The 26517-nt window shown below is 37.3% G+C and overlaps 3 protein-coding genes and 2 long non-coding RNA genes across 8 annotated transcripts in view; 2 read left to right on the top strand and 3 right to left on the bottom strand.

Annotated features, from left to right (window-relative positions):
* The window catches only part of arhgap22a (Rho GTPase activating protein 22a), a 38201-nt gene extending 25371 nt beyond the window's left edge, over positions 1-12830 (bottom strand). The window contains exon 1 of one of the 2 annotated variants that reach the window (XM_073873370.1): positions 12679-12830. In XM_073873370.1, the coding sequence (XP_073729471.1) occupies positions 12679-12721 (43 nt within the window). In that variant the 5' untranslated portion in view covers positions 12722-12830. Of the gene's footprint in view, positions 1-10533; positions 10694-12678 lie in introns of those variants that run through there. The other variant, XM_073873369.1, reaches the window with a different exon arrangement.
* On the top strand, positions 2213-5507 carry LOC141368811 (uncharacterized). Its single transcript, XR_012372173.1, has 3 exons — positions 2213-2324; positions 4688-4875; positions 5340-5507. It is a non-coding gene; the product is annotated as an uncharacterized lncRNA (long non-coding RNA).
* LOC141368810 (uncharacterized) lies at positions 2735-4693 on the bottom strand. Of its 3 annotated transcripts, XR_012372171.1 has the most exons (6): positions 4651-4693; positions 4479-4550; positions 4271-4351; positions 3687-3765; positions 3471-3534; positions 2735-3060 (listed from the first exon to the last, which is right to left on the bottom strand). It is a non-coding gene; the product is annotated as an uncharacterized lncRNA (long non-coding RNA). The 3 variants fall into 3 exon arrangements; XR_012372170.1 differs by lacking the exon at positions 4651-4693 and having other exon boundaries at positions 2736-3060; positions 4479-4634; XR_012372172.1 differs by lacking the exons at positions 2735-3060; positions 4651-4693 and adding an exon at positions 3084-3102 and having other exon boundaries at positions 4479-4634.
* Positions 12831-16369: 3539 nt separating the features above from the next.
* On the bottom strand, positions 16370-24236 carry LOC129415564 (uncharacterized). Its single transcript, XM_073873367.1, has 10 exons — positions 23714-24236; positions 23072-23207; positions 22863-22973; positions 21562-21694; positions 19968-20146; positions 18468-18541; positions 18048-18210; positions 17867-17949; positions 17598-17788; positions 16370-17368 (listed from the first exon to the last, which is right to left on the bottom strand). Exons 1-10 carry the CDS (start codon positions 23823-23825, stop codon positions 16913-16915), a joined length of 1638 nt encoding a protein of 545 aa, XP_073729468.1. The 5' UTR covers positions 23826-24236; the 3' UTR covers positions 16370-16912.
* A 237-nt stretch (positions 24237-24473) lies between these two features.
* The window catches only part of wdfy4 (WDFY family member 4), a 64361-nt gene continuing 62317 nt past the window's right edge, over positions 24474-26517 (top strand). Inside the window, exons 1-2 of the mRNA XM_055169577.2 lie at positions 24474-24815; positions 25659-25888. Of these exons, the coding sequence (XP_055025552.2) occupies positions 25868-25888 (21 nt within the window). The 5' untranslated portion in view covers positions 24474-24815; positions 25659-25867. The remainder of the gene's footprint in view (positions 24816-25658; positions 25889-26517) is intronic.

Here is a 26517-nt window from a genome sequence, read left to right as displayed (position 1 = left end):
TGTGTGGTTGGGAGGCGTAGCATCAGAATTTTTCTCCAGCAAGTTGACAATAGGGATGCCAAATAGCATTACTGCACATACTGTATAGATATTGTCATGCCAAAAGTATTTTTTACATTTAAATTTTTGGAAAACATAAGACATAAACATAAAAGATTAGTCCATTTTCTTAAAAAAAAACCCAGATAATCTACTCACCACCATGTCATCCATATCTTTCCTTGTTCAGTCGAAAAGAAATCATGCCTTCCGAGGAAAACATTCCAGGATTTCTCTCATTTTAATGGACTTTAATGGACCCCAATACTTAACAGTTATAATACAGTTTAAAATTGCAGTTTCAAAGGACTCTAAACCAGTGGTTCTCAAACTTTTTCAGTGTGCGTCCCCCCTTGTGTACGGTGCATTACTTCGCGGTCCCCCCAAAGAAAATTTTCGACAAATTTGTTCTAAAAGGTAACAATTTAATTAAACAAAGCATATTAAATTATACAAAGTAGTGCTGTTGGTTAGTAGCAGTAGCGGAGTGGCAATCGGGAGAGTCGGGACTTTTCCCGGTGGGCCGGTAGTGTTTTGAGGGCCGGTCTCACGCAGAAAAACTATTAATCATATTTAATATGCCGCAGCGCCCAAAATTTATCTGGCCCGCATCGCTCTATCAAGAAGCCGTCTCCCCTGAGCGGAGTTCCAGTCGAGAGTGCAGCTTAACAGCCAATCAAAAAGAAAGAAAGAGGCTACACGATAGCCAATCAGAAAATAGCACTGTTGTATCTGGGTACATTTTAACGCAACAACCAATAAAAAAGCGTATCCTCGTTCACCCACAGAGAAGACAAAACTCCAGAAATCAACAGGCTATAATGATGCTCATTAAATATAATTTTAAATATTTTTAGTAGAACATATCTGAACATTGGTACATCACTAATAGGGATAATTTACACGTGTGTTCGACTTTATGCTATAACATAGGAACCAACAAGCAGATGACATCAACGTGCCGCGAGAGCGGTTCGAAAGCAAACTCTTCCGATGATCTCTCGACTCACCCTCGCGGTACTTTGATGTCATCAGCCTGTCGTTCCTGCAGCGCAGCTTGAAGTTGAACAGTGGGGTTCCCAAACCTTTCCCTGCATGAGGTCTCATGATGACCGCTGCTGTTGTAATCTTTATTTTCGCAAGTAAATTCCTTTTTTGTTTTAAAATTCAAACAGACTCGGTTCTCCCCCACACTCGCGCCATGCATATTGCATACATTATTCCAGAAGTAATATGATTTGTTCTCTGTGAATAAATATACATGTTCTCTTTCACCGGGAAATTGTAGCGAAGTCGAAGTGAATTGTATTATTTGCGCGCATTTTTGAATATGGCCACTTGTGGAATGAAAACTGCACGACTACAAAAGGTAAGACTTGTTTTTGCATTTAGCCCTGTTTTACTTCCCAACAAACATTTGGACGTGTGATGACCGTTGAAAAGACGTCCGTTCGTCACGTCCCGTCCGCGTTGAAAAATATATCCAAAATGAAAGTTGAGCCGACGTCTTTGACGTCATCTGGCCGTGAATTACACGTCTTTTCTGCACGTCCCTGGACGTCTAAATGCGCCGTATTTTGGATGTTTAAATGTGTTCCTGCATAGTTTAAATATATGTTTTAAGCCCTCATATAGCAAACATGTGGACGTTTTATGACCGTTGAAAAGACGGCCCTTCGTCACGTCCCATCGCGGTTGAAAAATACCCTAAATTAAAGTTGAGCGGACGTCTTTCACGTCATTTGGCCGTGAATTACACGTCTTTTCTGCCCGTCCCTGGACGTTCAAATGTGCCGTCTTCTGGATGTTTAAATGTGTTGCTGCATAGTTTAAATGTATGCATATAAAATGAATATACACCCATTGTGTAACATCGTGAAAGGCAATCAATTGTATTGAGGTTTAACACATTCACAAAGGTTCAAAATCAGTTCAAAATTGGTCCAGTCAGACCTGAACGTCCATAAACCGTTTTAACCACGTGTACTTCACAAACACATTAAAGAATACATTATTTGTGGCCATAACAAAAAAAGAAGCATGTTCTGATTTAGCACTTTTTATTTTTTTTAACCATTTAACTATAATAACAACTTCAAAACACTTTCTATAAAGGGATAGTTCACCCAGAAATTAATATTTAGTCATTTATTCCCTCTCATGTTTCAAACCTGTATACCCTTCTATGTTCTGCTGAACACAAAGATATGTGAAAGAATGTTTTTAACAAAGCAGATCCCAAAACCCATTACTACAATTGTAAAAAAAATATTGACAGTTAATTGGTTGTGAAGTTACAAACATTCTTCAATCTTTGTGTTCAGCAGAAAATATAAAGGTATACAGGTTTGAAACATGTGGATAAGAAAATTATAACAATTTTCCTTTTTTGGTGAACTCTCTCTTTAACACATCACAGCTGTTTGGCTTTTTTGTATCCACCACCCCCAGCTCTTCCTGGAGCGTGCTTGAGGTGGTCTGCCATAGCTGCATCTGTTTCCGAGTCTGTGGCGTTTGGGCTCCACCTCTTCGCGGCATCTGGGGGAGGAGAGGAATATGTTTCTTTTTAAGATAAATACAATTAAAATTTTGAGGTAAATGACATGCACTTACTTTCAAAATCTTTATGGTCTACAGCTAAAATGATATATTAATATTATATATATTATTGTACAAAATATGCTCTGCTTTAAATAACTGTTAGATCAGTTGTGGGGGATACAGCATTTGTCCCCTCCCTCTACAAAACCACTGTGGTGCCCTTGAGAAAGACCCTTAACTAGGTGTGTCAAAAAATGAACAGGATATTTCTGATAAAGACAGGTGAGCTGTGATGTCCCCTGAATAGATCGAGCATAACAATAAAATTACAATCAATATACAAGAACAAGTTTTTTTAGATCAACATTCCCCAAATTACCTTGAATAACATAATACAAAGGTGTGCCTTTAAAAGACTTCTTTTCCAGATGTCCACCACCCCTCATATTGAACTTTCCCATAAGACAATTTGACATCATTCTGTGAAAGAAATGTAAGATTACTTCACCTTAGACAAATAACCTAAAAGGTCAATAAATCACAATTAACAGTAATGAGCAATTGCATACAATGTTTAAACATACACTATGTGTTAACACTTCACAACTTCACTTGTTTCATCTACCATGTAACAAGTGCTATGAACTATATCCTCATCCCTAACTTTGGGTGACAAGTAATGGCTTACACTGAAATTATGTTTTGATTTCTTGTTTTCAGTATGGCTGACTGTTTAAGTCATTACGAACATTAAAACTTCTGAACAAGTGATGTGTGACAGATTAAATCCTGAAATGAAGTAATATAAATAGCTGGGTTAATTATGGTGGTAATCAATATATACTCCTTGAATATTATGCAGGATTACACAAATCAAGAGAAATACATACCTGTTCATAACGTTGTTCACGCAGTCTCTGACAGAATATCCACCAACTCAGACAGTTGCTGGACCTAAATGTGAAAACAATTGAAATAATGTTATAGAAAGATAGATGGAAATATATATACATATTCTTTATGTCACAACTTACGCAGATCACCTTGTTATCAACATATTTGATGTATTCATAATGCACAATACACAGTCATATAGCATTTCTTACATGTTGCATTTGAAGCTGAGGCCATAGGTGAAGAATCAGGTAGTCTCCATCCGGTAATTTTTTCGTTGTGTTACCTCACCTGTACAAATATATTTAATTATATGGTAGTGTAAAATATTAAAATAAATCACTTCACAGTGTAATACTGCATTAGTTATGAAATCAGCTGGCTGTACTTTTAGGTCTTTGTGGTTGAGCAATGACAGATATTATAAGCTCTGTATTTGTAACTATTAACTCAGATTCAGAGAAATGTAAATATGTTTATACTCTTAGCTTTGTTGTCACTAATGTAAAATCTTGCATGACACCTTGCATTTAATTTCATTAAGTACAATAAACATACACATGCACAATGTATTTTAAAAAATACATAGTAGTGTAAAATATTAAAATAAATCACTTTTTATATTAAAGTTTTTGGATATTATGTTGACATTCAGGCAAAACCCTGACTCATGGAATACATTTTTACCTAAAAATGAGAATGACATTATAAAGGCAAAAGTGTATGCACTTAGGAGCCAAGCAATGTGTTTGTATAGTGTGGGAATGCACCAAAAAAAAGCATCAGTAGCACGTACGTCTCATAGTGTCACAGCTTATTCTAGGGTATAGATCAATCACACCATTGTGATACCGATGTTTACTGTCATGAAGTGTGCCTGTGTAAACAAAATACACCAAAACAATTTATATACATTTTTGAGTTTCATATCAAAATATATAAAAGTCATTTTTGAAAGAATCATGTTTTTTCATAGTATTAAGCAAAAGCAGTCAAAAACTTACAACTTAATGTAGGGTAGACAAAGTCAGGGGTCGGGCACGCCTCATCTAAGTGTGGTGGACACAAAACTTGATCTTTAGCACAAACAAGGACATATGAAACATTAGAACATTAACAAATGTGTAGACTGTTTAAGTCATATCTACAAAAAATCATATCTACAGTTTTCCATACCTTTTTTTTATTGTTTGTAGAATGCACATCTTTATAGGGCTTGGGCGCCGCGTTGCATTCTGGGACGTGGCGGCCATGTTGGTGGCCTCGCGAATGTAATCATACAGCAAGTTGAACGAGGAGAAGCGGCAGAGTTGGGAGAATTAAAAGAAAGAAAAAAGATGTTAAAATCCGGAAAAGTATGTGTAATTTACTGGGATACGTTAAACAGGGAAGCAGGGACCGGTATGTGGACAAAATCGGAACTGTTAACGGTTGGGATCCATATGAAAAAAGAGTCATTTAAAATAACAGCGTGGTTGTTGTAAGAGCACGATTTCACGCCAATCTGTAAGCAAAGTCACGTATGACCTAGCTTCACAACTAGCTTAGTTAATGCAGCAGTTTTTGCTGTCAGCAGAGGGATAGCAACAGAAAGATGAATGTTGAAATGGTCCCGTATTTTGGGCGATTACACCGGGACATTTCCCTTATGTTCAATGTTGAATTAAGATATATAAATTAATATTCAGATGTTATACTTCACTGTCGTATATATAAATGTCATTTATATGTCATGTATACACATTACTGAGGGGTTGAGGTTAATGTTTGGTTTCCGATATTGAATAAAACATAATGAAGTTTTGTTCTTATTTGTCATTTTTAATGTAAATTACTTTTAATGTGTTACTTTATTATTAATACAGCAACGGTTTACCATGGTTGAAAAAATAACGACAAATTAATCAAATTAAGACACACGATTGAGAGAAAGTATGTCTATAAACAGAGCGCAGCATGGAGCGCAGCAGTAAAGGAGGCAACCAACATGGCCGCCACGACAAGTAATGACGTCACGACGCCCAAGCCCTATTTGGTTTGTGTTGACCTTCAACTGTAAATAAAACGAAATTGTAATTAATGATATTAACTCCACAATAACAACTCCAATTTGTTAATGTATTTTCAAACTGAGACATTTACCTGACTTGGGTTTTGGGTGGTTATATTTTGGAGGGTCTGTGTAGGACACAGTGCCTTTAACATCTTGTTTATTTTTATTTGGACGAGGTTCTGCTTTTCCTTTGTACTAAACAAAAGCAAAGGAAGTTAATCAAACAAACACTTCTGCTAAACTTTTAATGCAAAACAGTATTTAATATTTTGCATGTGCAATGAAATCAAATCATTGTAATTCCATTAATGCCAAATAACTTTTATTTTTCAGATAATTTACTTTCTGAAAGAGACTTTCAAGAGGCTACATTAATAAGTTACTTTGACTGTATCCTTAAACATACTTTATACCATGTATAAGTTCAAAGTACGTTAGCTTTTAGCCTTCTAGCTAATTATTGCAATACTGAGTGTGGACAATTCTGGCAACGTTTATTTCGGAGCCTTCGTGTCAAACAAGTAAAACTTAAGCACGTTAATCAAATAATACACAATGTACTTACCCAACAGTAGATTTTGAATGATCTCCTCGTGTTTGAATGTGAACTTCCGGAAGAACGCGTGACGTCACCACTATCTCGCGAGATAATCTGTCCTATCGTGGGATTTTGTAATATCCCCAGATTTATCACTATATTTCTTAAATTAATAGCACAGTTTTTGAAATAACATCCAACTCAGACCTAAATGGTGACCGGATATGTATCTGTTTTACATTTATATGCATACATTCAATAATAAAACAGGTTGGAATAATGACTAAAATGCAGTGTGGCTTTGCAATCACACTGGGCACTTTGTGATTATAATTTATTTAAACAAGATAAAGTTAATATATTTACTTTGTATACAAATCGTGTATTTCATAAAGATTATCCTGTTTTTTTCCTACTAGTCTAGTCTAGACGTGTAAAAGACGTCAGTGGACGTCTATTCACAACCTCTTAAAAACCTACTTTTTGCACTTAAATTAATTTTTGCAGTATTAACCAAGGTGTAAGCACAGCATTTGCATATTTCACAATGACTTTATAGAAGGTTTATGATTTTTTATAGAGGGTCATGATGGACTATAAATGCACGTGTAAAAGACGTCACCTAGTGACGTCCTCTTACAACCGATTCACAACAGGGTATAAATATTGAAGCACGCGTAGTAAAAGTCAAAGTAACAATTATACATGCAACCCCATAGAACTATAGACATGTACAAATGTATCTGAATGCATTTTTATGAAATGTTCTGTGTTACATATTTTCACCAATTTGTGCCGTCATACCGCGACTATTTTTGGCCAGGGACACGACGTTGCGGTCGGACCAATGTTTGCTGGGTAGTGTTATAGTCTTAGTTGGTTAACTACGTGTGCTTTATCACATCATTTTAAAGTCTTTATTGTGTGTTTATAAGTGTTTATTGGCGGTTGCAATGACAAGATTTGTGAAGAGATGTCATAGTATGTTTTGTTTTGATATTATCTTGTTTTAGTTTATCTGTAGCTGGAGTTGCACTTAGTTAAGAATTACAAAATTTGAAAAGCATTTTAAACAACCATGATTTCTATTTTTGTTTTTCATTTGTATTGCTTCCGTATTGTTGTCAGTAAGTGTACATCCGTGCAGTCAGTATGATTTTGTACAGGTTGATGGAGTACACATATAATGTGGTTTCATAGATTTGTTATTTGAGAATGGCCTTCTTGTACGAAGAATTTTTGCCATAACCTAGGTTTTCGTGAAAATGTTTTTGTTACAGAGTGTCTGCAACTTAGCCAGCATACAGCCTGTTCACTGACAACATGCTCAGAACAAGTAGTCTAGGCCTCGTTATATTTTCGTTATCACACGATGACTGACATTTTGTTACATTAAACATCCCTCTCTCCTAATAGGCTTAATCATTTTATAAGCAACTGCTTGGCAACCAAATTAAACTTTAGCTTACGTAAAACTAGGGACTGTTGTTGACTTAAAGATCTTTTAAAAATAATAATTATTATAACACTTGGTATTTCATGTTGTGCAGTCATTTCCTTCTTTTTTTTCTACCATGGAGGGCTGGTGGTCTACGAAATGTCCCGGTAGATATTTTGGTCCCACTCCGCCCCTGGTTAGTAGCCTTATTTTTTAAGGTTTAATTACACAGAATTCATGATAAATTAATGTATTATATAAAATGTCATAAAACTGGGACCCCAGTTTGAGAACCACTGCTCTAAACAATCCCAAACGAGGCATAAGGGTCTTATAGTGAAACGATTGTCATTTTTTAGCAAGAAAAATAAAAATGCACTTTTAAACCACAACTTGTCATCTTCCTCCAGTCCTGTGATGCCCAACGCGACCTCACGTAATACGTCATCACGTCAAGAGGTCACGGATGACGTATCGAAACTATGCCCCAGTGTTTACAAGTATGGAGAAAGAGGACCATTCCCACATTGTTGTGGAACAATGGAATAATACTAATTAATGTCTTTGTGTCAGTTTATTGTTTAAAATGGTCCGCAAGTATGCGTTTCACATATGTAACATGCAACATTTCGACGTCATTACGCAATTACGTGAGGTCGCACTGGCTCGTCACACAGCTGGAAGAAGAAGAGAAGTTGTGGTTTAAAAGTGCATATTTTTTTTTTTTCTTTGCAAAAATGACAATCGTTTCACTAGATAAGACCCTTATGTCTCGTTTGGGATCGTTTAGAGTCCTTTGAAGCTGCATTGAAACTGCAATTTTAAACTGCATTAAAAGTGTTAAGTGTTGGGGCCCATTAAAGTCCATTAAAATAAGAAAAATCCTGGAATGTTTTCCTCAAAAAACCTAATTTCTTCTCAACTGAACAAAGAAAGACATCAACATTTTGGATGACATGGTGGTGAGTAAATTATCTGGATTTTGTAAATGGAGTAATCCTTTAAGATAAAATAGAAGGTTAAGCATGCAGACGATTTCATATTTAATTAAAGCAGAAAGTTAGCTAAGAACATAATTGTCCAAAGCACCAGCATTCAATGCATGATATATCAAACAAAATATGTACCCCAGCTGTAACTGGGGTTGTATCATTTTAGAAATTACAGCCTTGCACCTAAAGGGGTTCACATATTGTATCTGTACGGACCTCTTTTTAAAGGGTACTGCCCTATTTACTGTACAATTATTATAATGTTGTGAGACTGATGTCAATTTTATCTTGTATCACCAGGCCTCTGCTGATTCCTGTCCCTAATTCACAATCTAAAAATACTTATAGGCTAATAGTCCCATGCATATTTTATCCAAAATCATTTTACAATGATAGATACTCAAATATTGTCTGACGGTTCCTTAAATACCCTTTCTGAGCTCTGCTGCTGAATGTGAACATAATGTGAATTAAAAATTAATTTCAACTATTAATCTATGCCTGTAATGATGAGACGACTTAAAATAGCTTCATAATAAAGAGAATCAGATGAATGGTTTGGTACAGAGCATGTCAATGTATATGAGGACACCTTGAGTTTGACATAATGAAGAATATTATCATGAATCTAGTAGAGCTTTGTCATTGTCATAACACCAAAGACGTGAATTCCACTGTATTAAGTTTCTCTAGCATGCACAAAAAAATGTTCCTTATGTCCTTAATATCTAAAAATTGATGTTTTTCTTTTGTTAAAAAAATCAACAAATTTACATTTGAAAAAGTATTAACCTGTATAAAGGACCACACACGATCCTAAAATAATGTGTCACACCTAAAGCAATAACAGGCAAAACTTTGTTAAACTGTGCTGCAGTGTGTAAATTAGACTCAGCAGTATGTCTGTGAGCCTTCTCTGCTGTAATGTGTGCTATAGTGGCTTAAAACACGATGAACTCAATCACCCCCATTAAAAGTGCCACAATCCATATGCAGGGTGACAAACGCGGAGGCCGGCAAACAGACAGTATGCTTCAAATGCACATGATGGGTTTATGTTACACAGCAGGATAAAAATCAATTTTCAAAAAACCTTTTACAACAGGACTGTGAGATTGCTGAAGCTGATATGCCTCTATTCTCTATTTAGGGGTGCATATTTAAAACAACCATGCAATATCAGTACAACCTTAATAATAATAATGTAGCAGTTTATTAGCCTTAATAGTCATTTTTGAGCTACAACTACAATCTATGACTTTTACTCTATGCGCATATAACATTCATATATTCTGAATATACAGTATACCCCAACTGTACAAGTGCAAGCTTTTCCCCATGCAGGTGGAACTGTTTGACATTCAGGCGTTATGATTTATTACACCTATAAGTCCCCTGATTATACGTGCCGAAACTAAAATTCATCACGGACCAAGAATAGAACATGCACAGTTCACATCAGACCTAAGGTGCATTGAAATCAAATGATCACACCCATATTGGCTTTTCTGCATTAAATACAATATGATAAACCAAAGAGAAATCACCCTGTAAAACATGTAATTTCGTAATAAAACTGTAGTCTAATTGGTAAAGCATTGCAATACCAACGCAAAGGTCATTGGTTGGATCCCAGGAAACATATATACTGATAAAATGAATGTACTGTATAGATTGAATGCACTGTAAGTTGCTTTGGATAGTGTTTGAAGTGTAATGTAATAAAGGAGACCCTAAATTCTTTACTTCCTGTTTAAAGTAAACACACAGACCACTTACTATATATACCTTAACCACTCTAATCAAACTGAAAGATGTTACTAAGCAACCGCCCAGTGTTGCATCACCACCACAGAGGCTTGGACATACACTGTCCACAACACTCCATCACTACAGGATGCTATGATATCAGCGGACAGACATCCTGCATCACCAGCTGAGCGAGAGCCGGTAGGTGCAGCTGAACTAACAGAAAAGGATGAGAGAGGTTGACTGATGCATAATGCAGCTTTGCAGAGAAATTGTAGAAAGTGCTTACCTCTCCTTGTCTGTCTAATCTTGGGGCTCAGCATAGTGTTCATAGCTGGATAACACTGTCCTCCATCCACATGTTGGGATCTTCACTCTACTCTCTTCCCAAGCCTCGCCCTGTTGCACCTCTTCCGCCTGCTCTGGACAGCATCTCCCTCCCTCCCTATATCTCTCTCTCTTCCTTTCATGTCCCACTGGCCCACTGCACCGAGCGGCAGGCTTCCTGGTGCCCCTCCCATCCTTATTATGCAGAGGCAGCTGGAAGAGAGAGACGTCTCGCACACGCTCAGATCCACCCTTACCCCAATGCATTATTCATCCCAGACCACCCAAATTAATTCCAACGTGGACCGGCCATTAAAGGCCTGGATGATTACTCTCAATAATTCAGTGAAGCAGAAACAGAAGGTCTTATGCTCCCCTCTCCCCAACCTAATTGGCTCTTTAGTCTGGTAAATGTATCTACATGTGCTTGTGTGCATCTCTCTCTCTCTATCTGTCTATCTGTCTACTGCATGCTTGACTCTAAATAATCTGACTTTCAAACCACTTAAAAACAGTTAGTTGCTATTTATTACCTTCCATTTCGATTATGAATTTATGAACATCTCAAAATGTCAAAACACACCAAAACCTGATGTCGGCCTGATGTCAAAACACAATGTTGGCTTGGTGTCAAAACCCAACGTCGGACTGATGTCAATCCCAATGTCGGCCTAACGTCAAATGCCAACGTCGTACTGACATCAAATGCCAACGTGACGTCAAAACACAACATCGTACTGACGTCAAAACACTACGTCGGCTTGATGTCAAAATCCAACATCAACCTGATGTCAAATCCCAACGCCGGCCTAACGTCATATCCCAACATCGGCCTAACATCAAATGCTAACGTCGGCCTAACATCAAATGCCAACATCATATTGAGTCAAAACATAACATTGTACTGACGTCAAAACACAACGTCGGCTTGACATCAAAATCCAACATCGGCTTGAAGTCAAAATCCAACGGCGGCCTGACGTCAAATCCCAATGTCGACCTGACGTCAAATGCTAACATCGTAGTGACGTCAAATGTCTACGTCATACTGATGTCAAAACACAACATTGTGCTGACGTCATCAGCTTGACGTCAAAATCCAACGTCGGCCTGAAGTCAAATCCCAACGTCATACTGATGTCAAAACACAACATCGTACTGACGTCAAAACACAAAGTCATTTTGAAGTCGAAATCCAATGTCGGCTTGAAGTCAAACTCCAACGTCGGCTTGATGTCAAATCCCAATGTCGGTTTAAAGCAACACTATGTAGTTTTTTTACCTTTAAATAATGTCTCTAAAATTATTTTAGTGATAGAACAACTTTTAACTGGACAAATTGTACTGTTGCTGCAACCTGAGCAACCTCCTAGCTGCTACAAGCACACTCTGAACGTGGCGGTGGAGGGTAGAGCACACAGCCCCGCCCCTCCCCCTGCCTGCAAAAGAGTGTCTGATACCAGGCACTGTTGCACTTTTCACCCACATGGGGGAGCTGTAAGTCATTTTTACATGGAAACTACATAGTGTTGCTTTAACATCAAATGCTAATGTTGTACTGACGTCAAATGTCAACGTTATACTGACGTCAAAACACAACATGGTACTGACGTCAAAACACAAAGTCAGTTTGACGTCAAAATCCAACGTCGGCCTGATGTCAAATCCCCACATCGGCCTAACGTCAAATGCTAACGTCATACTGATGTCAAAACACAACGTCGGCTTTTTAGCAAAAACCTACAACGGATTGACGCCAAAACCCAACGTCGGCCTGACGTCAAAACCTACCTGACAAGGCGGGGCCCCAGGCGAACGCCTGTAGGATGCCTCGGCCCTGATCCCAGAAACTCTAAACATTCCATCTGTGTATATGCTACAAATATATTTTAAAATATAACACATGATATAAAATAATATAGAACAGAATTAAGTTATAAACAATGTGGCATTTAAGGAGCTTAAGTATTTCTAAAGTGGCTAATATGTAAATCATATAATGTACGTGTCACACTAAACACAGTTTGTGATTGAATAGAAATACTATTTGATTTACTATTATGTACATATAAAATGATTTAATTTTTTTTTAAAGTCACATAATTACCCAAAAGCCTCCATCGGTTCCTTGGCAGCGAACATTTACTCATTAGGACTTCCTTATTGGATCTAACATCTTCATGTCAGTAAAATTTTACAAACTGCCTGAAGTCTCAGTATGTTGAAGAAAAATCAGTTCAACAATGTGATATTAAGCGAGAGACACCCACTCGATGTCTGGAGGAACTGAAGGGAGGAGTGATTTTGTCAAGACAGAATTAAATGCACAAAACGAATCCGCAAAAGCCACATCTTAAAGAAAATGTGGTCATAACATCAAAAATGTCAAGAGTTTATCTCATGACCCAATGACGCAGTTATTTGCCTCTTGCCTAAACACTGTGTGAGGTCAGGATTTTCACATTTGCTACAAAATCTGTGTGTTTAACTGCAGTTTAAAAGGAAACATTTTAAAAGCTGATATGTGTAAAATGAAGTTGGGTTGATTCAGAGACATACCTACGGAAACGATGACTAGTGATGCAGAAGTGAAAACAGAAGTGTGGCAATGTGGAAGTGTTTATTATTTTGTCCATATATGACAGTCGAATATTGTCCTAGACTAATGGTTCTTGTGCAATACTTAAATATAGTCAAATGTTATATATAAAGAAATCATATCCAGTCCCCCCACCACCACTACACATTTTGGATGTTTCCTTCAATAAACACGCCTGATCAGGTCTTTAGCAAACCGAAGACCAAAACTGGGTGTGTCCGATAAAGGTGACATGCGAAATGTGCCGAATTGAGCAGTACTGATATAAAGAAACTGAATATGGACTGATACAATGAAGCGCAGGTTTTAAAAAACGACTGCTGTTGTGTCCAAAGCAGTGATTCACTTTATGCTCTCCTGTGTATAGCTCAGTGGTGGAGTGTTGCATTAGCAAGGCAAAAGTTCAGTTCAAACACACATACTGATAAAAAAATCATGTCATATAGTCTACTGTAAGTCACTTTGGATAAAAGCATCTGCAAAATGCATAAATGTACAGCACTGACTGAAGGCACTTTAAACTGATGCTATTACTGTATAGGAAATAATAGTTGCAAAGAGAATCCAAATCTAATTTTGTTTTCATGATCATCCACTTAAATTAACATTGACATGTGAGGACTGAATTAAGCCCTGGACTTGGATTTCCTATAAATAACCTTTATTATGATGAGTAAAATGTGTTTTCTCTGCAGTAGTAGCAGAACCATGTTACCAAAGCACTTTATCCACTGCCGTAATTTTATTCTGCGGATTCCTCACTGTATGGCACTGCTGCAGCAAAGATCAATGAAAAATTAGCAGCAGATGAAACAGGCCAGGCAGATGATTAATGATAGACAACCATTTTAAGGCAGGACTGGGACTGCAGCATTGTAATGTAGACAGAGCAGCCAAAAAAGAAGCAGACCCAAGCATTCCTACTGTATTAATTGAACATTTCATTAGTCGAAGTAAAATGGTGGGTGAGTTTTTGTAAATGTAAACGAAATATCTGATTTATACAGAAAGGCTTTTATTTCAAAATATTCAATTTAAAAATAAATAGTACCAACAACACAGATACAATTATAACATTCAAGTATTAGAGATAACCTAATACATATCATTTATAATAAAACTACAAATACAAAAATCGGTTAAACATCAGTAGAAACTATTGAAGGGGACATTTCACAAAACTTTTTTTAAGATGTAAAATAAATCTTTGGTGTCTCCAGAAAACGTATGTGAAGTTTTAGCTCAAAATATCACATATATAATTTATTATAGCATGTTAAAATTGCCACTTTGTAGGTGTGTGCAAAAATGTGCCGTTTTGTGTGTGTCCTTTAAAGAGTAACTAAACCCTAAACCAACTTTTTTTTGTTAATGATCTGTAAGAATGATGCTTTATTAGTGCTGTTCATTGATTTTAGTAAGTTTTTTGACATTTGGATATAAAGTGTTTCAATTCTACAATATATGGTGTAAAAACGTCTGAGTGCTGCCCTCTTGAGGTTAAACGGTGGCTACTGCAGTTGAATTTTCTTATTGGATGTTGGGTCCAAAAAATGACTCGTGACGTAAGCAGGTTCAAGCTCACCACGCCCTTGTTAAGATCTCACCACACACTTGGTACGAGCTCAGTTCGTCCCCTCTATCTCTGTTGGGATCTGCCCACTTTTCTTGCATTTTTCAAATATTGCAGTGGGTGGAGTCAGGCTCAGACCAGGGGTTTAGTTACGCTTTAAAATGCAAATGAGCTGATCTCTGCACTAAATGCCATTGCTGTGGTTGGATAGTGCAGATTAAGGGGCGGTATTATCCCCTTCTGACATCACAAGGGGAGCCATATTTCAATGACCTATTTTTTCACATGCTTGCAGAAAATGGTTCACAAAACTAAGTTACTGGGTTGATCTTTTTCACATTTTCAGGTTGATTAAAAACACTAATAATACACAATACTACACAATAATAGCATTTAAAAATGGAAAAAGTCAGATTTTCATGATATGCCCCCCCTTTAAGTGTTAAATAATTAATTTTAACTATAAGCTATGTGTGGCATGATTACTATATACACAATAATTTAAACAAACAAACACATAGACTCAGTATAAATACACATAATGGTGCTAAATAGCACTAAAAGTGGTTCATATAGGGTGCTATAGCACTACTTACGGTCCTACATAAGCCGCTTTTGGATGACTTAGTTCTGCTACTAATTTACAGGAACAAGTACTGGGACACTTTTCCGAAAAACTAAATATTCCACAGTACAATTTTCCTATATGTAGGGATGCATGATATATCGGCCGACATATCGTTATCGGCCGATAACTGCTTATTTTTAATATTATCGGTTATCGGTCTGATAGCAAAATTAGGCCGATAAATGAAAGCCGATAAATGATGGATTATTTTGGTTTGTTGAACCACTTCACTTGCTCATTGCTGGCCATGTGGAGTATTGATTGGTGCTTTCTGTGACATAGCACGAAGATGACACGTGTTGCGGGCTCAAGAAGAGTATGTTAGTCTAGTGCAAAGACAAGATGTCCGCGGCCTGGGAGTTTTTCATTGTGAAAATAATATGAATATTTATCGGCCTATAGATATATCGGTTATCAGCCCCCAAATATAAAGAGTTATCGGTATCAACCAAAATTTCCATATCGGTGCATCCCTACCTATGTAAATCCATAATTTGTGCTATAGACTGTTTCAGCAGTCACTAGGGCTGTCACGGTTATGAAATTTGGCTGGCGGTTAATTGTTTAAGAAATTGTGTCGATTAATTGCCTGTTTTAGGGCTTTGATGATTATGGCAATTCATTGTCTGTTTTATTGCTTTAACATTTAATTCTCATACATTTTTTTCTTTGTTTATGAAATAATTTTCACATTGTTGTGATTATTTAAATTAAATCTTGTGCAAGGTTTACCTGGCAGTAAATATTAATACACATATTTAAAAGTAATCTGATACTATCTCATTTATACAGGCGCTGAAGCTCCCCCATGTGTTTTTTAAAGAGCTGTGCAATCATTGTGGTGATCTGAAATCATTGCGATGAGGTCAAACAATCGCAATGAGACGATTATTTAATCATTGTGACAGCCCTAGCAGTCACAACATAAACAAACGGCTTTCGTGGAACAAAAGTTTACCTTCCAGGTAAACTTCCCTAAAAAATCAATAACAACAGAGTCCTTTTAGAGTAGTTTATTTCTGATAACAAGCAAAATAAATAAGTAGATTACCTTAGATTAAATCAAAGCGTATCAAAAACTACACTGAGCTAATGTTACTGCATAAAATTAATGTATGAAATGTTAACTACCGATCGGCTGCCAACCTCCCTTCACATAGCATTGATCCATGATCGTCGTCTCCCCTCGCATTAAGGAAACCAAAACATTTGATATTTCCGACAACGTGTTTGTTCCAGAGTCCTGGTTAGCCACTAGCCAGACCATTAAACAAACAGAAACCGGAAGTTAAGCTCCGTCCAGAGACGCGTAACCGCGACAACGCACATGCGTCCGATGAAACCGTCTATAGCACCACATATGATTCTATAGCACCATATTGTTCTATATAGGTGCTGCTATATAGCAGTTAAAGTGGTTCCCCTATGAATATCGAATGCATGGCACAGACGCGGTCAATCTAAACATAAAAAGCAACCTAAAATACAAAGAAGAAAAGAGAAACTGTTTCTTTGTAATTAAAATGTTCACATTAAAATCTCTATATGTTAAAAGACTGAAAAAGCAGTTGACTTCTTTTCCCCTCAAGCAGAAAAGAAATTAGAGTCGCCAAGCGTTGTCTTTTAGAAGGCCTCTTATGGTTGTACTTAAAGTAGGTGGTTGTTCCCATTGAAATGGCATCAAGTTGTTCGCCTAGCAACCAGCTCACCCAGATCATCGAGAGGATGTTGAGTAGGGTCAACAGTATGACCCAGGCTTCTCTCGCAGCTGCAGACCGCCAGTCAGGTCGCTGAAGGACTGAGAGCTTCAGATGAAGGTAGTGCCCACTACTAAAGATGAAGAGCAGGTGGCCCATTATCAGGACCATGAGGAAAAGGACAAATATGCGGTGGTTGTCCTGCCCCACACACTGATTGATAAAGAGACAATGGTGGTCGTAGTCCTTGATGCACACGTCACACAAACGGCAGTGTTTGCAGTTGTCCACTTGGATCAGCTGAAAGCACAATTTTGGTGTTTGAAATACAATGGCCTATGATTTGTTTTTAGGGAAATGTAGAATTTGTAACAACAATGACAAAGCAATTGGTAGTCTCTTTAACTGAGAATCATCAAAAGATTAAACCATAGCAAATTTAGAAGTCTGGAGACAAATTTGTCATGCAAATATGTAATTTATGTCAAAATACATCAGCCAACAAGCATATGGGTAATGAAGTACTCACCTCACAGTAAATACAGAATCTGTCTGGGCTTTGGTTGGCTTCCAGTAAGTCTCCTACGCTGGAAAACCGTGCATCAATCTCACCCTTGTTTAGCTGTCCTGGGTTCTGGTATAGAACTTTCCAAAAAAGTCCAGTGAGCACAAAGAAATGGACAACCGTAATGTGTAACAGGGTGTGAGCTGGCCACAAACGTAAGCAGTTAAGGACTTAACATCAATTATAAAAGTGTTTTTAAACCGATGATGTAAATAAAAATATGCAAAGGATATTAGGTAAAATTTTATAGAAAAAGCAAGCCAAAGAATGAATTATCCCCGCTGTTAGTGTTCCAAGGTAAATAGGGTTTGGTAACCTACAAAAAAAACATCATTTAGCAAATCACTGTATTTAAAATTTTATTGATAAGCAACACAATCTCCACATACATTTATCAAATGATAACTATCTAACCTTTGAAAGCTGCTCAGTCTGTGGTACTGTGAGAGCATGACCTTTGCCATAAAGGGAAACATCAGCGCAGAGAAAATGCCACCATATTCACCCAGAGCTGCAGAGATTATGAGAGCTGTCGCCACACTGAGAGACGGCAACATCAGCATCCAGTAGTACATCACTGCAGAACAGCCAATGAATATCGTTATACAGTAATAAAAACACAACAAAGCACAGTGTTCCTGTATAGCTCAGTGCATTGCGTTTGCAGAGCAAAAGGTCATGGGTTCGAACCCAGGGAACTTGAGTACTGATAGAAATGCTTGTAATGCACTGTAAGTCGCTTTGGATAAAAGTCGCTTTGGGCTGTCTGCCAAATGCATAACTATAATATATATATATATATATATATAATATATAAATAAATAAATATAATACCATACGAATCTTTAGGTTTCAGATCCTTTGGTCGTTTGCTGAACTGCGTCAACATCCTGGAAAGTTGCTGATGTCTGCATGAGTATTAGAAAGACATGCGATGCATAAAATATCATTGTGTTTTAAATTGATCAATAGGTTTATGCCCAGCTGCACTACTTCCTGAACTTCAGCCAGCTCCTTGTTTCCTGTCTGCTATTGTTGGACAAGCTGATTAATCCAGGTGTGTCTGATTATTGTTGTTGTGACTACTGAGGTCAGGCACACCTGGATTAATCAGTTTGTTTGTGACTACTGAGGTCGGGCACACCTGGATTGGTCGGTTTGTCCAGTGGTGGCGGGCAGGGGGCGGGGAGCTGGCTGGAGTTCGGGGGGTAGTGCAGCTGGGCATAAAGCCTATTTAATTATTAGGGTGATTTTCACGAAACCATTGAAACACCACGGCACTAATGATTTTAGCTTTAAAATGTGTAATATAGTAACATTAAAAAGCATCAGATTTAACACAATACTGTGTTCTACCTTGCACAATGTGTGATTTCAACATAAGAATTTATAATTGTAAATTTTATCTCATTTTCTGCTGAAATTCTCATTACCGCAATGTGTCCGGCTGTGTTTGAACATGCGTTATGTTGTAATTTAATCAAATTAACACAAACATATTAAGAAAAAAAATAAATTGATGTTTTGCTAGACTTCTTTACTGAATATTCATGTATAATAATAATGAAGAAAAATTAGGAAAATGATGTGTCCATGCCTGATGTTCTCATCCTCCGCAACACTTTTTGAGAACCGTTTAAGCACACATACAGAATTTTAATAAAGTTTGATTTTGAGTGACCAAGCACATGGACCAGTTACTTCAAGATGGCTACCAGGTAAGATCATTTTTTATAGTTAATTTGAAATATTGTCTTGTCAGAATGCTTACACGACATTTTGATTATCATTATCGCAACAGATGCTTATTAAATGTTAATTTCATTAATAGAAGCATAATACGTTGATTTTAAATGCATGTGCAGAATCTCCAAATTATGTTCTTTCAGATTTGTCATGTCATTTTGAAAATATGTCAGTGTTGATGTTTCCGACTGTTGCGGTAATGAGATTTTTTAGGACTAATTTTTTTAATTATGTTACAAAAAGTGTTAAATGATAAGTAAAAGTTTTTAAATTAATGTTCCCATTTACTCCAGACTTTGTTTTTCAATGTCTGGTGGGAAAACAAGTAAATTTAAGCAATTTTTACATTTTCATGCTTGACATTTTTAAAACCAAGTTTTCGTGAGAATCACCCATTACATTACATTTCTGAACCACATAGAAATATAAAAAATGATATCAGTGCAGAGAAACGTTTGTGATTTATAACTGTCTGCATGCCAAAAGATCCTGTATGTATAAATATCCTATTCTATAACAAATTATAATAATACCAAGTAAACCATTGAGAACTAGAGCCTTTATATTTTCCATTGGTTCTCAACAGACCTAAAAGTATTTCCCCGATTACAGAGATCTAGCGGTGTGAGGCCAGTATGGTTTTTCATGTGTAAAATGTGGAGTCCAGCAGTCTTCATCAGTATCCAGCACACCTCAATCATGCCTTTCTCTGCAGCCACGTGAAGCGCTGTCGCCCCCCTGTGGTCAACTGCATCGGGTGTACATCTCTGGTAAAATATTTAGAGAAACAAAAAGCTATGATTTCAGACTTGGCAGAAAGCATATATTACCACTGTCAATTTGATACTCTACGTCTATGTCTACGAATTCTAGAAATTAATATTTAAAGGTTACATATTATGAAAATCGGACTTTTCCCATGATTAAAGGACAAGTTTGGTATTTTACACTTAAAGTCCTGTTTTCAGACTGTTTATGGTGAAATAGAACGGTTTTGACTGAAATTTCGACATATGCGGCTGCCCCGAGATTTTTCGGGTGTTTGTGTTTCACCTCACAGCTCTACAATGGGTTTATAGGTGCACTGGAACAATCCTTCCTAAAATGCATTAAACTTTCGTTTACAAAGACGTGAAACTCACCGAGTGGTCAGGGGTGTTCACTGATATGCTCACACTGCTGCAAAAGATGCTTTCCAACAAGTGTTTAGCATTCGTTGTTAACTTGTGGACCTATTTTTCCAAACGCCTCACACCCGTACATTCTTCCGTTGAGAGCTTGAATAATAGACACTCCAGCCCAGATGGTGGCGCTAATCCGCCATTGCCAATTGCAAGAATAGAAACAAAGTTCCGGCGCGGGGTAATACCGTACCTCACAGCACCTCTAATACAAGTCAAGGGAGATGGCAAAAACTACACTAATACGTGTTGAAATGCGTATTTTGCGGCGATATTTGTGTGAGCATACCAGTGAACACCACTGACCACTCGGTGAGTTTCACGTCTTTGTAAACGAAAGTTTAATGCATTTTAGGAAGAATTGTTCCAGTGCACCTATACACCCATTGTAGAGGCGGGAGGTGAAACAGCAAACACCCGAAAATTCTCGGGACAGCCGCATATGTCGAAATTTCAGTCAAAACCGCTCTACCTCACCATAAACAATCTGAAAACAGGGCTTTAAGTGTAAAATACCAAACTTGTCCTTTAAGTGCTATAATTGGGTCCCCAGTGACTCTATCAGCCTAGAAAATGTGAAAACGATCAACCCAGTAACTATTCTCTGCAAGCATGTGAAAAAAAATAGGTCAATGAAATGTGGCTTCCCTTGTGATGTCAGAAGGGGATAATACCGCAACTTAATCTTCACTATCCAACCACGGCACTGTCATTTAGTGCAGAGATAAGCTCATTTGCATTTAAAAGGACACACCTAAAACAGCACATTTTTGCTCACACCTACAAAGTGGCAATTTTAACATGCTAGAATAAATGATCCATATGGTATTTTGAGCTACAACTTCACATACGTAGTCTGGAGACACTGAAGATTTATTTTACATCTTAAAAAAGTCTTGTGAAATGTCCCCTTTAAAACTTTTACCCCAGTGCGTATTTACTGCCACTTTACCAATTTAAAAAAAGTTGAAGGCAAATGTATGTAAATTAAAAGAGCTTACCTGTTCTCTCAGGAGATACCGGACGACGTCAACATTGCCTGTGGAAGCTGCCAAATGAAGTGGAGTGACCTGATAATAATCTGCATCTGAGAAACTAAACACTCCAGTCTCCCACAGGTACTGGATGGCAATACTGACAGGAAAAAGAATAAAGTCTTGACAATATTCTGAAGTATGAAGTAAACACCAAAACCAAACAATTGCTGCATTGCAATTCGCCTACTTTTTCTGTGGACTAAATGTATGTACTCATTTTGTGAAGGAAAAGTACATTTGTGACCCTGTCTGTAAAATCTAGGCTAAAGTCTCATAATCTAATGATGAAATTAGGAGCATCAAAGTTGGTTCACATTTATTTCAATCTTTGACATTAATATTGACTGAGTAAGATAAAGATATCAAGGTTATATTTTCACAGAATGTTCATTATGTAGGATGATTTTATGTAATCACAAAAAAATAGCTTTATCTGGGTTTTAACAGACTCTGTCACATTTAAGTGTGTAGCAAAAAAAGTATGCAATTAATGAGACATACATTACCTAACATGGATACAATGTGAATTGAATGATTCTTTTGCACTATCCTTGTTTTCTGTTTTTAAAGGAACACACAGACTTTTTGGGACTTAAGCTTATTCACCGTATCCCCCAGAGCCAGCCAAGTCCACCCAAAGCCTCCTCATCTCCGCGTGTGCCGCAACTCTGTCTGACGCACCCACTGCCAGCCCAGCGCAAAGACTGGAAGCTAATGGCTCCAGCCAGCACACCGCTCCCAATAAGCGACAAAAAAGCCAACATCTTCCTATTCACATGTTGTGATCTGTATAGTCACAACGTGTACAAACACCAAGGTCATACGAGACACTTGCGGGAACTCTTTGCTCCTCACCACAAGGCTTCTCAGGTGCTGTGAGCATGAGCAAATCACTCCGCCCAAGTAGCAGTGCTTCACCTTCTGAGACTATAGTTCCCAGTATGTATACGGTTAAAAGATGGCTGTGTCTCATATGACCCTGTTATTTGCACATGTTGTGACTATACAAATCACAACATATAAATAGAGAAATGTTGGCATTATTTTGTCACTCTTTGGGAGCAGTATGCTAGCTGGAGCCACTTACTGTCAGTCTTTGTGCTAAGCTAAGCTAGCGCTGGGTGCGTCAGAGAGAGTTACGTGACGTACGGAGATGAAAAGGGTATGCATGGACCTATCCAACTCTGGGAGATACGGTGAATAACCCAAAGTCCCAAAAATTTGCCGTTTTCCTTTAAAGCACTTGACTGTGTAGGGTTACTTACACACTTCCACCACTGACGGCATGAAGAAGAGATGTCTTCCCTTGCTCATCTACCAGCTTTAAATCGGTGCCGTGCTGCATCATTTTGTGCATGATATAGATATTGCCATTTCTGTTGTTATAACACAGAACAGTAAGGCCTGAGCACTCTTTTAGCACTTTGAATGATACAACTATTATGATTTCAGAAGCAAATTATCTTAATAGTACCTGCAAGCGAAGTGAAAAGGAGTCTGGCCTGCATCGCATGGGATGTTTGGATCAGCACCATTGTTTAGCAGAAGCTCAACCATCTGTCTGTTTCCATGGAGGGCAGCAAAGTGGAGGACTGTAAAACCTCCCCAACCTGGAACAACAAGAAACTTTAAAACATCTTACATTGCCAAACAAACACAAATGGCATAGATCTGCATTTGAGCCAAGTTATTCTCAGTTCTGGTAAAAGGCTTTTACAACTAACCAACAGCTAAAGGTGAGTAAGAGTATCAAAGGTTGTTTACAAAATAATGTCCTATCAATGTCTTTGACAACCTGCAAACACAATGGGACATAAAAGTTAAACATCTCTCATAAACAACCTTTATGCACTTCACTGGGAAAAAGCAGTCGAGGAAAGCAGAATGTAAACGAGTGCATTAAAATGTATCGCACCTGAGTCTTTCCTTTAATCGATACCCATTAACGTTAATATATAATCAAGAAAACGATGAGTGTGTTAAAGAATTGGTAAAAAAACTCTTACACAGAATAATTAATTCCTTTGAACAAGAAAAATAGATGTTAACAGATGACCACTGCGCCAGGTTCACTATCGTTTACAAGCTCATCTAGGACAAAGCACAATTCACTCACCTCTTTGCCTTAGGAGTCCACGATCTTCCTGTAATAACTGGGAAACTCGATCGATTTCACCGCGTTGAATCGATTCAAATATACAACTTCCTGCAGCAGCCGCAGGCAGCATTTCGCAAGCGTGTTTACGCCTGTGTTTACGTTACGCCTACGTCCTACTAGAGAAATATTGGGCGGTTGTGATGTCAAAAATGCATTTGTTTTCTATTTACTTCCACTATAATGATCGTGTCGTTACATTAATATGTCAATAATCCGATAAGAGCGAATCGGAAACATGCCAACCAAATGTAGTCATTTGTGTAAACTCCGCCTCTGGAAGTGGATTGGGTTCATGCTCAACCAATGAACCAGCCGGAGAAAATGGTAAGAATAAAATATTCCTCGAGGGGGCGCCTGGCCGCCCGGAAGCTCAAACTCCTAAACAAGCTGCATTCAAATGTAATGGTGTTTTTGTTCCAACTGTGAATATTTGTAAATTACAAATATAGTATTTTAAAGTATATTAAAATACACATATTTTACTGCCAAGTGTAATGCAAATAAAAACTCTGCAGATTAGTTAAACAACTGATACCAATACCATGCCTGTAAATAAAAACAACTGTGATTGGTCTATCCCGACCATCGGGGGAAAAGTAACCAGTAACGTTACAACGTCAAACCTCTCATGAGCAGTCTGAAATAAAAACGTTACTTACAGGTAATATGCCATAGGGATTTTTTATAGCCGTTGAATTTAATCCAAAATACAAACAAGAGAAAATTTCTCTGAGAAATGTTATCTGGACCTGTTATATCAGATTATATCAATTTAGAGGTCACTTTCGTACTGCTAAACCTTGCCTTCTTTTGCACTTTAGCTAACCTTTCTGCCTATTCTGTTTGTTTTCGCGGCACGTGACTTTAGCCTTTGATGTCAATTCTAAAATATAAGTCAAGTAAAACTAGAAACCGAGCATACATTGCCACTCTTTAGCCACAAACTAAAAAATAGTTTATAATAAATATGTATGCTAAGTTATTGAAACGCTTACTTTAAGATCAACGTAAGACCATTGTTGTCCGTTGAATGTTTTAGCGTTACTTCTAACTGTTCAAGGTAAGAAAGTGCGTGTGTATTTAGATTTTTTTGAACTCACTGTATCTATGCAAGTAACTAAAAACACAAGAGAAACTCTTAAAAATAAGAATTAAATTTGCTTGGAGAATGTTTGACATACATCCTTTTCTTCTTGTGTTCGCGGTTTATTAGCAGCTTCCCGTTAACGTCGTTAGCAGATAAACGCCATATCAATAATACCACAACACACCTGTTAACTCACTTTGATGCATCTATATAACTCGTTTAAAAAATGTAAATCCATTTACACTAAATATATAAGATGATCTATAAGATACATAAGATGATCTACATACATATCAATTGTTCGAGTATTTCAATTTAATTAAATTAATGTAATCCTGTTATTTTAAAATGTTCAATTTGTTTCCTTGTTGCGAGATGTGATATTTGTGCTATTTAAAATCATCACATGGTGTCGCACTTGTTCTGAAAGTCTCAACGCAACTAAAGGACACGACTTTCAAGAGCCTTTTATATTTATTTTTTAATCATTTATGTTTCATTTTTTATACTGTAAATTTTTTATATTTTAGTACTTTCTTGTTTAATCATTATAATGTGACTTGAAATATTTAAAACATTTTAGAGCCTGCTTAAGCCCCATTGAGACACTATTTACGTGCTTTCTCATTCTCTTTTCTGATTGGTTGATTGGAAATGTTATAAAACTATGACACTACGTTAAATCAATGACGAAGACAGTACTTATAATATCCTAAAACCAACCTAATGTATAATCTCAGTAAACAATCACACAGTACCGCCAGTTCCCTCTCCTCAAACACGCACAATCCTAATTCTGCTTCTTTTTCTCACTAGGAAGTGAGGCACATGACCAGTTGCAGCTGATGTCAGAGTTTCGCACTGAGCAAAGTTCAGACAGGCAGTGTTGTAGATTAGAGCTGTCTTTGGCAGGTTAAGAGGCATGTGCTAGCTCGTTGCTCAATGTGTAATGTGACATGGGAAGCAAGAGGAAAGCCTCCTATACAACCATAAATCTACAAATGCAAGTCCTGTCATAGACAGAGATGTCGCCCACCAAACAACAGGTATGTGGCTGGTCTACAGTAGTTATTGTGATGAATTTCAGATTAGGCGGTGGGTTTCATTTACCCAACTCATGCTTTGAGGTAAATTTGGTGTCTGTGGTGTTGCATTTAGGTATATGTGTGTGTTTCTCTTTTAAAGTGATTTCAAACCAGTTCTGTCTCTTAAAACTTGAATGGCACTTCCAAGACAACAAGATAAACAAGGAAGCTTGACTTGTTTTTGTAAAGCACTTTCTGAACACAATTTATTTCCCAGAAACTCCTACTTTGATTTATCATGTTTAAATAGGTTTAAACATCTAAAGCATTATGAACCTTTACCGGAGATAAAGTCTGTGTATGTGTGAGATAGTGTGGAAGGAAGACATGATATTCACAGGCTATATTTAAAGTCTCATCATTGAATGAATAGACTGGTAGGAATGTGCAGTGCACACATGTCATTTCTGCAAGAATGTGAAAGTCCTCCCTGTAGCAAAACAAGCTTTTGCCTGGACCTCACATGATCACATGAATGTATTTAATGTGAACAGCTGATTCTGCAGAAGTCTCGGACTAATAGTTATCGTTTGGTCAGATTTGCTTTTCTTTTTAATATTTAATATTTCTTTTTGCCATACTCATTAATA

This window comes from Misgurnus anguillicaudatus, chromosome 11 (genome assembly GCF_027580225.2).
Source record: "Misgurnus anguillicaudatus chromosome 11, ASM2758022v2, whole genome shotgun sequence".
Taxonomy (NCBI): Eukaryota; Metazoa; Chordata; class Actinopteri; order Cypriniformes; family Cobitidae; genus Misgurnus; species Misgurnus anguillicaudatus.
Note: the sequence above shows the minus strand (reverse complement) of the source record. Positions and strands in the feature narration are given on the sequence as shown.

What these genes read in the sequence shown, in the direction of transcription:
- LOC129415564 (XM_073873367.1), bottom strand. Translation starts at nt 23,825, where the DNA reads ATGCTGCCTGCGGCTGCTGCAGGAAGTTGTATATTTGAATCGATTCAA. An exon ending in GGTATCTCCTGAGAGAACAG is followed by an intron (nt 20,147 to 21,561) that starts GTAAGCTCTTTT and finishes ATATTTTACCAG; the next exon opens with AGATGTACACCCGATGCAGT. An exon ending in GATTCTGTATTTACTGTGAG is followed by an intron (nt 17,369 to 17,597) that starts GTGAGTACTTCA and finishes TTGTGCTTTCAG; the next exon opens with CTGATCCAAGTGGACAACTG.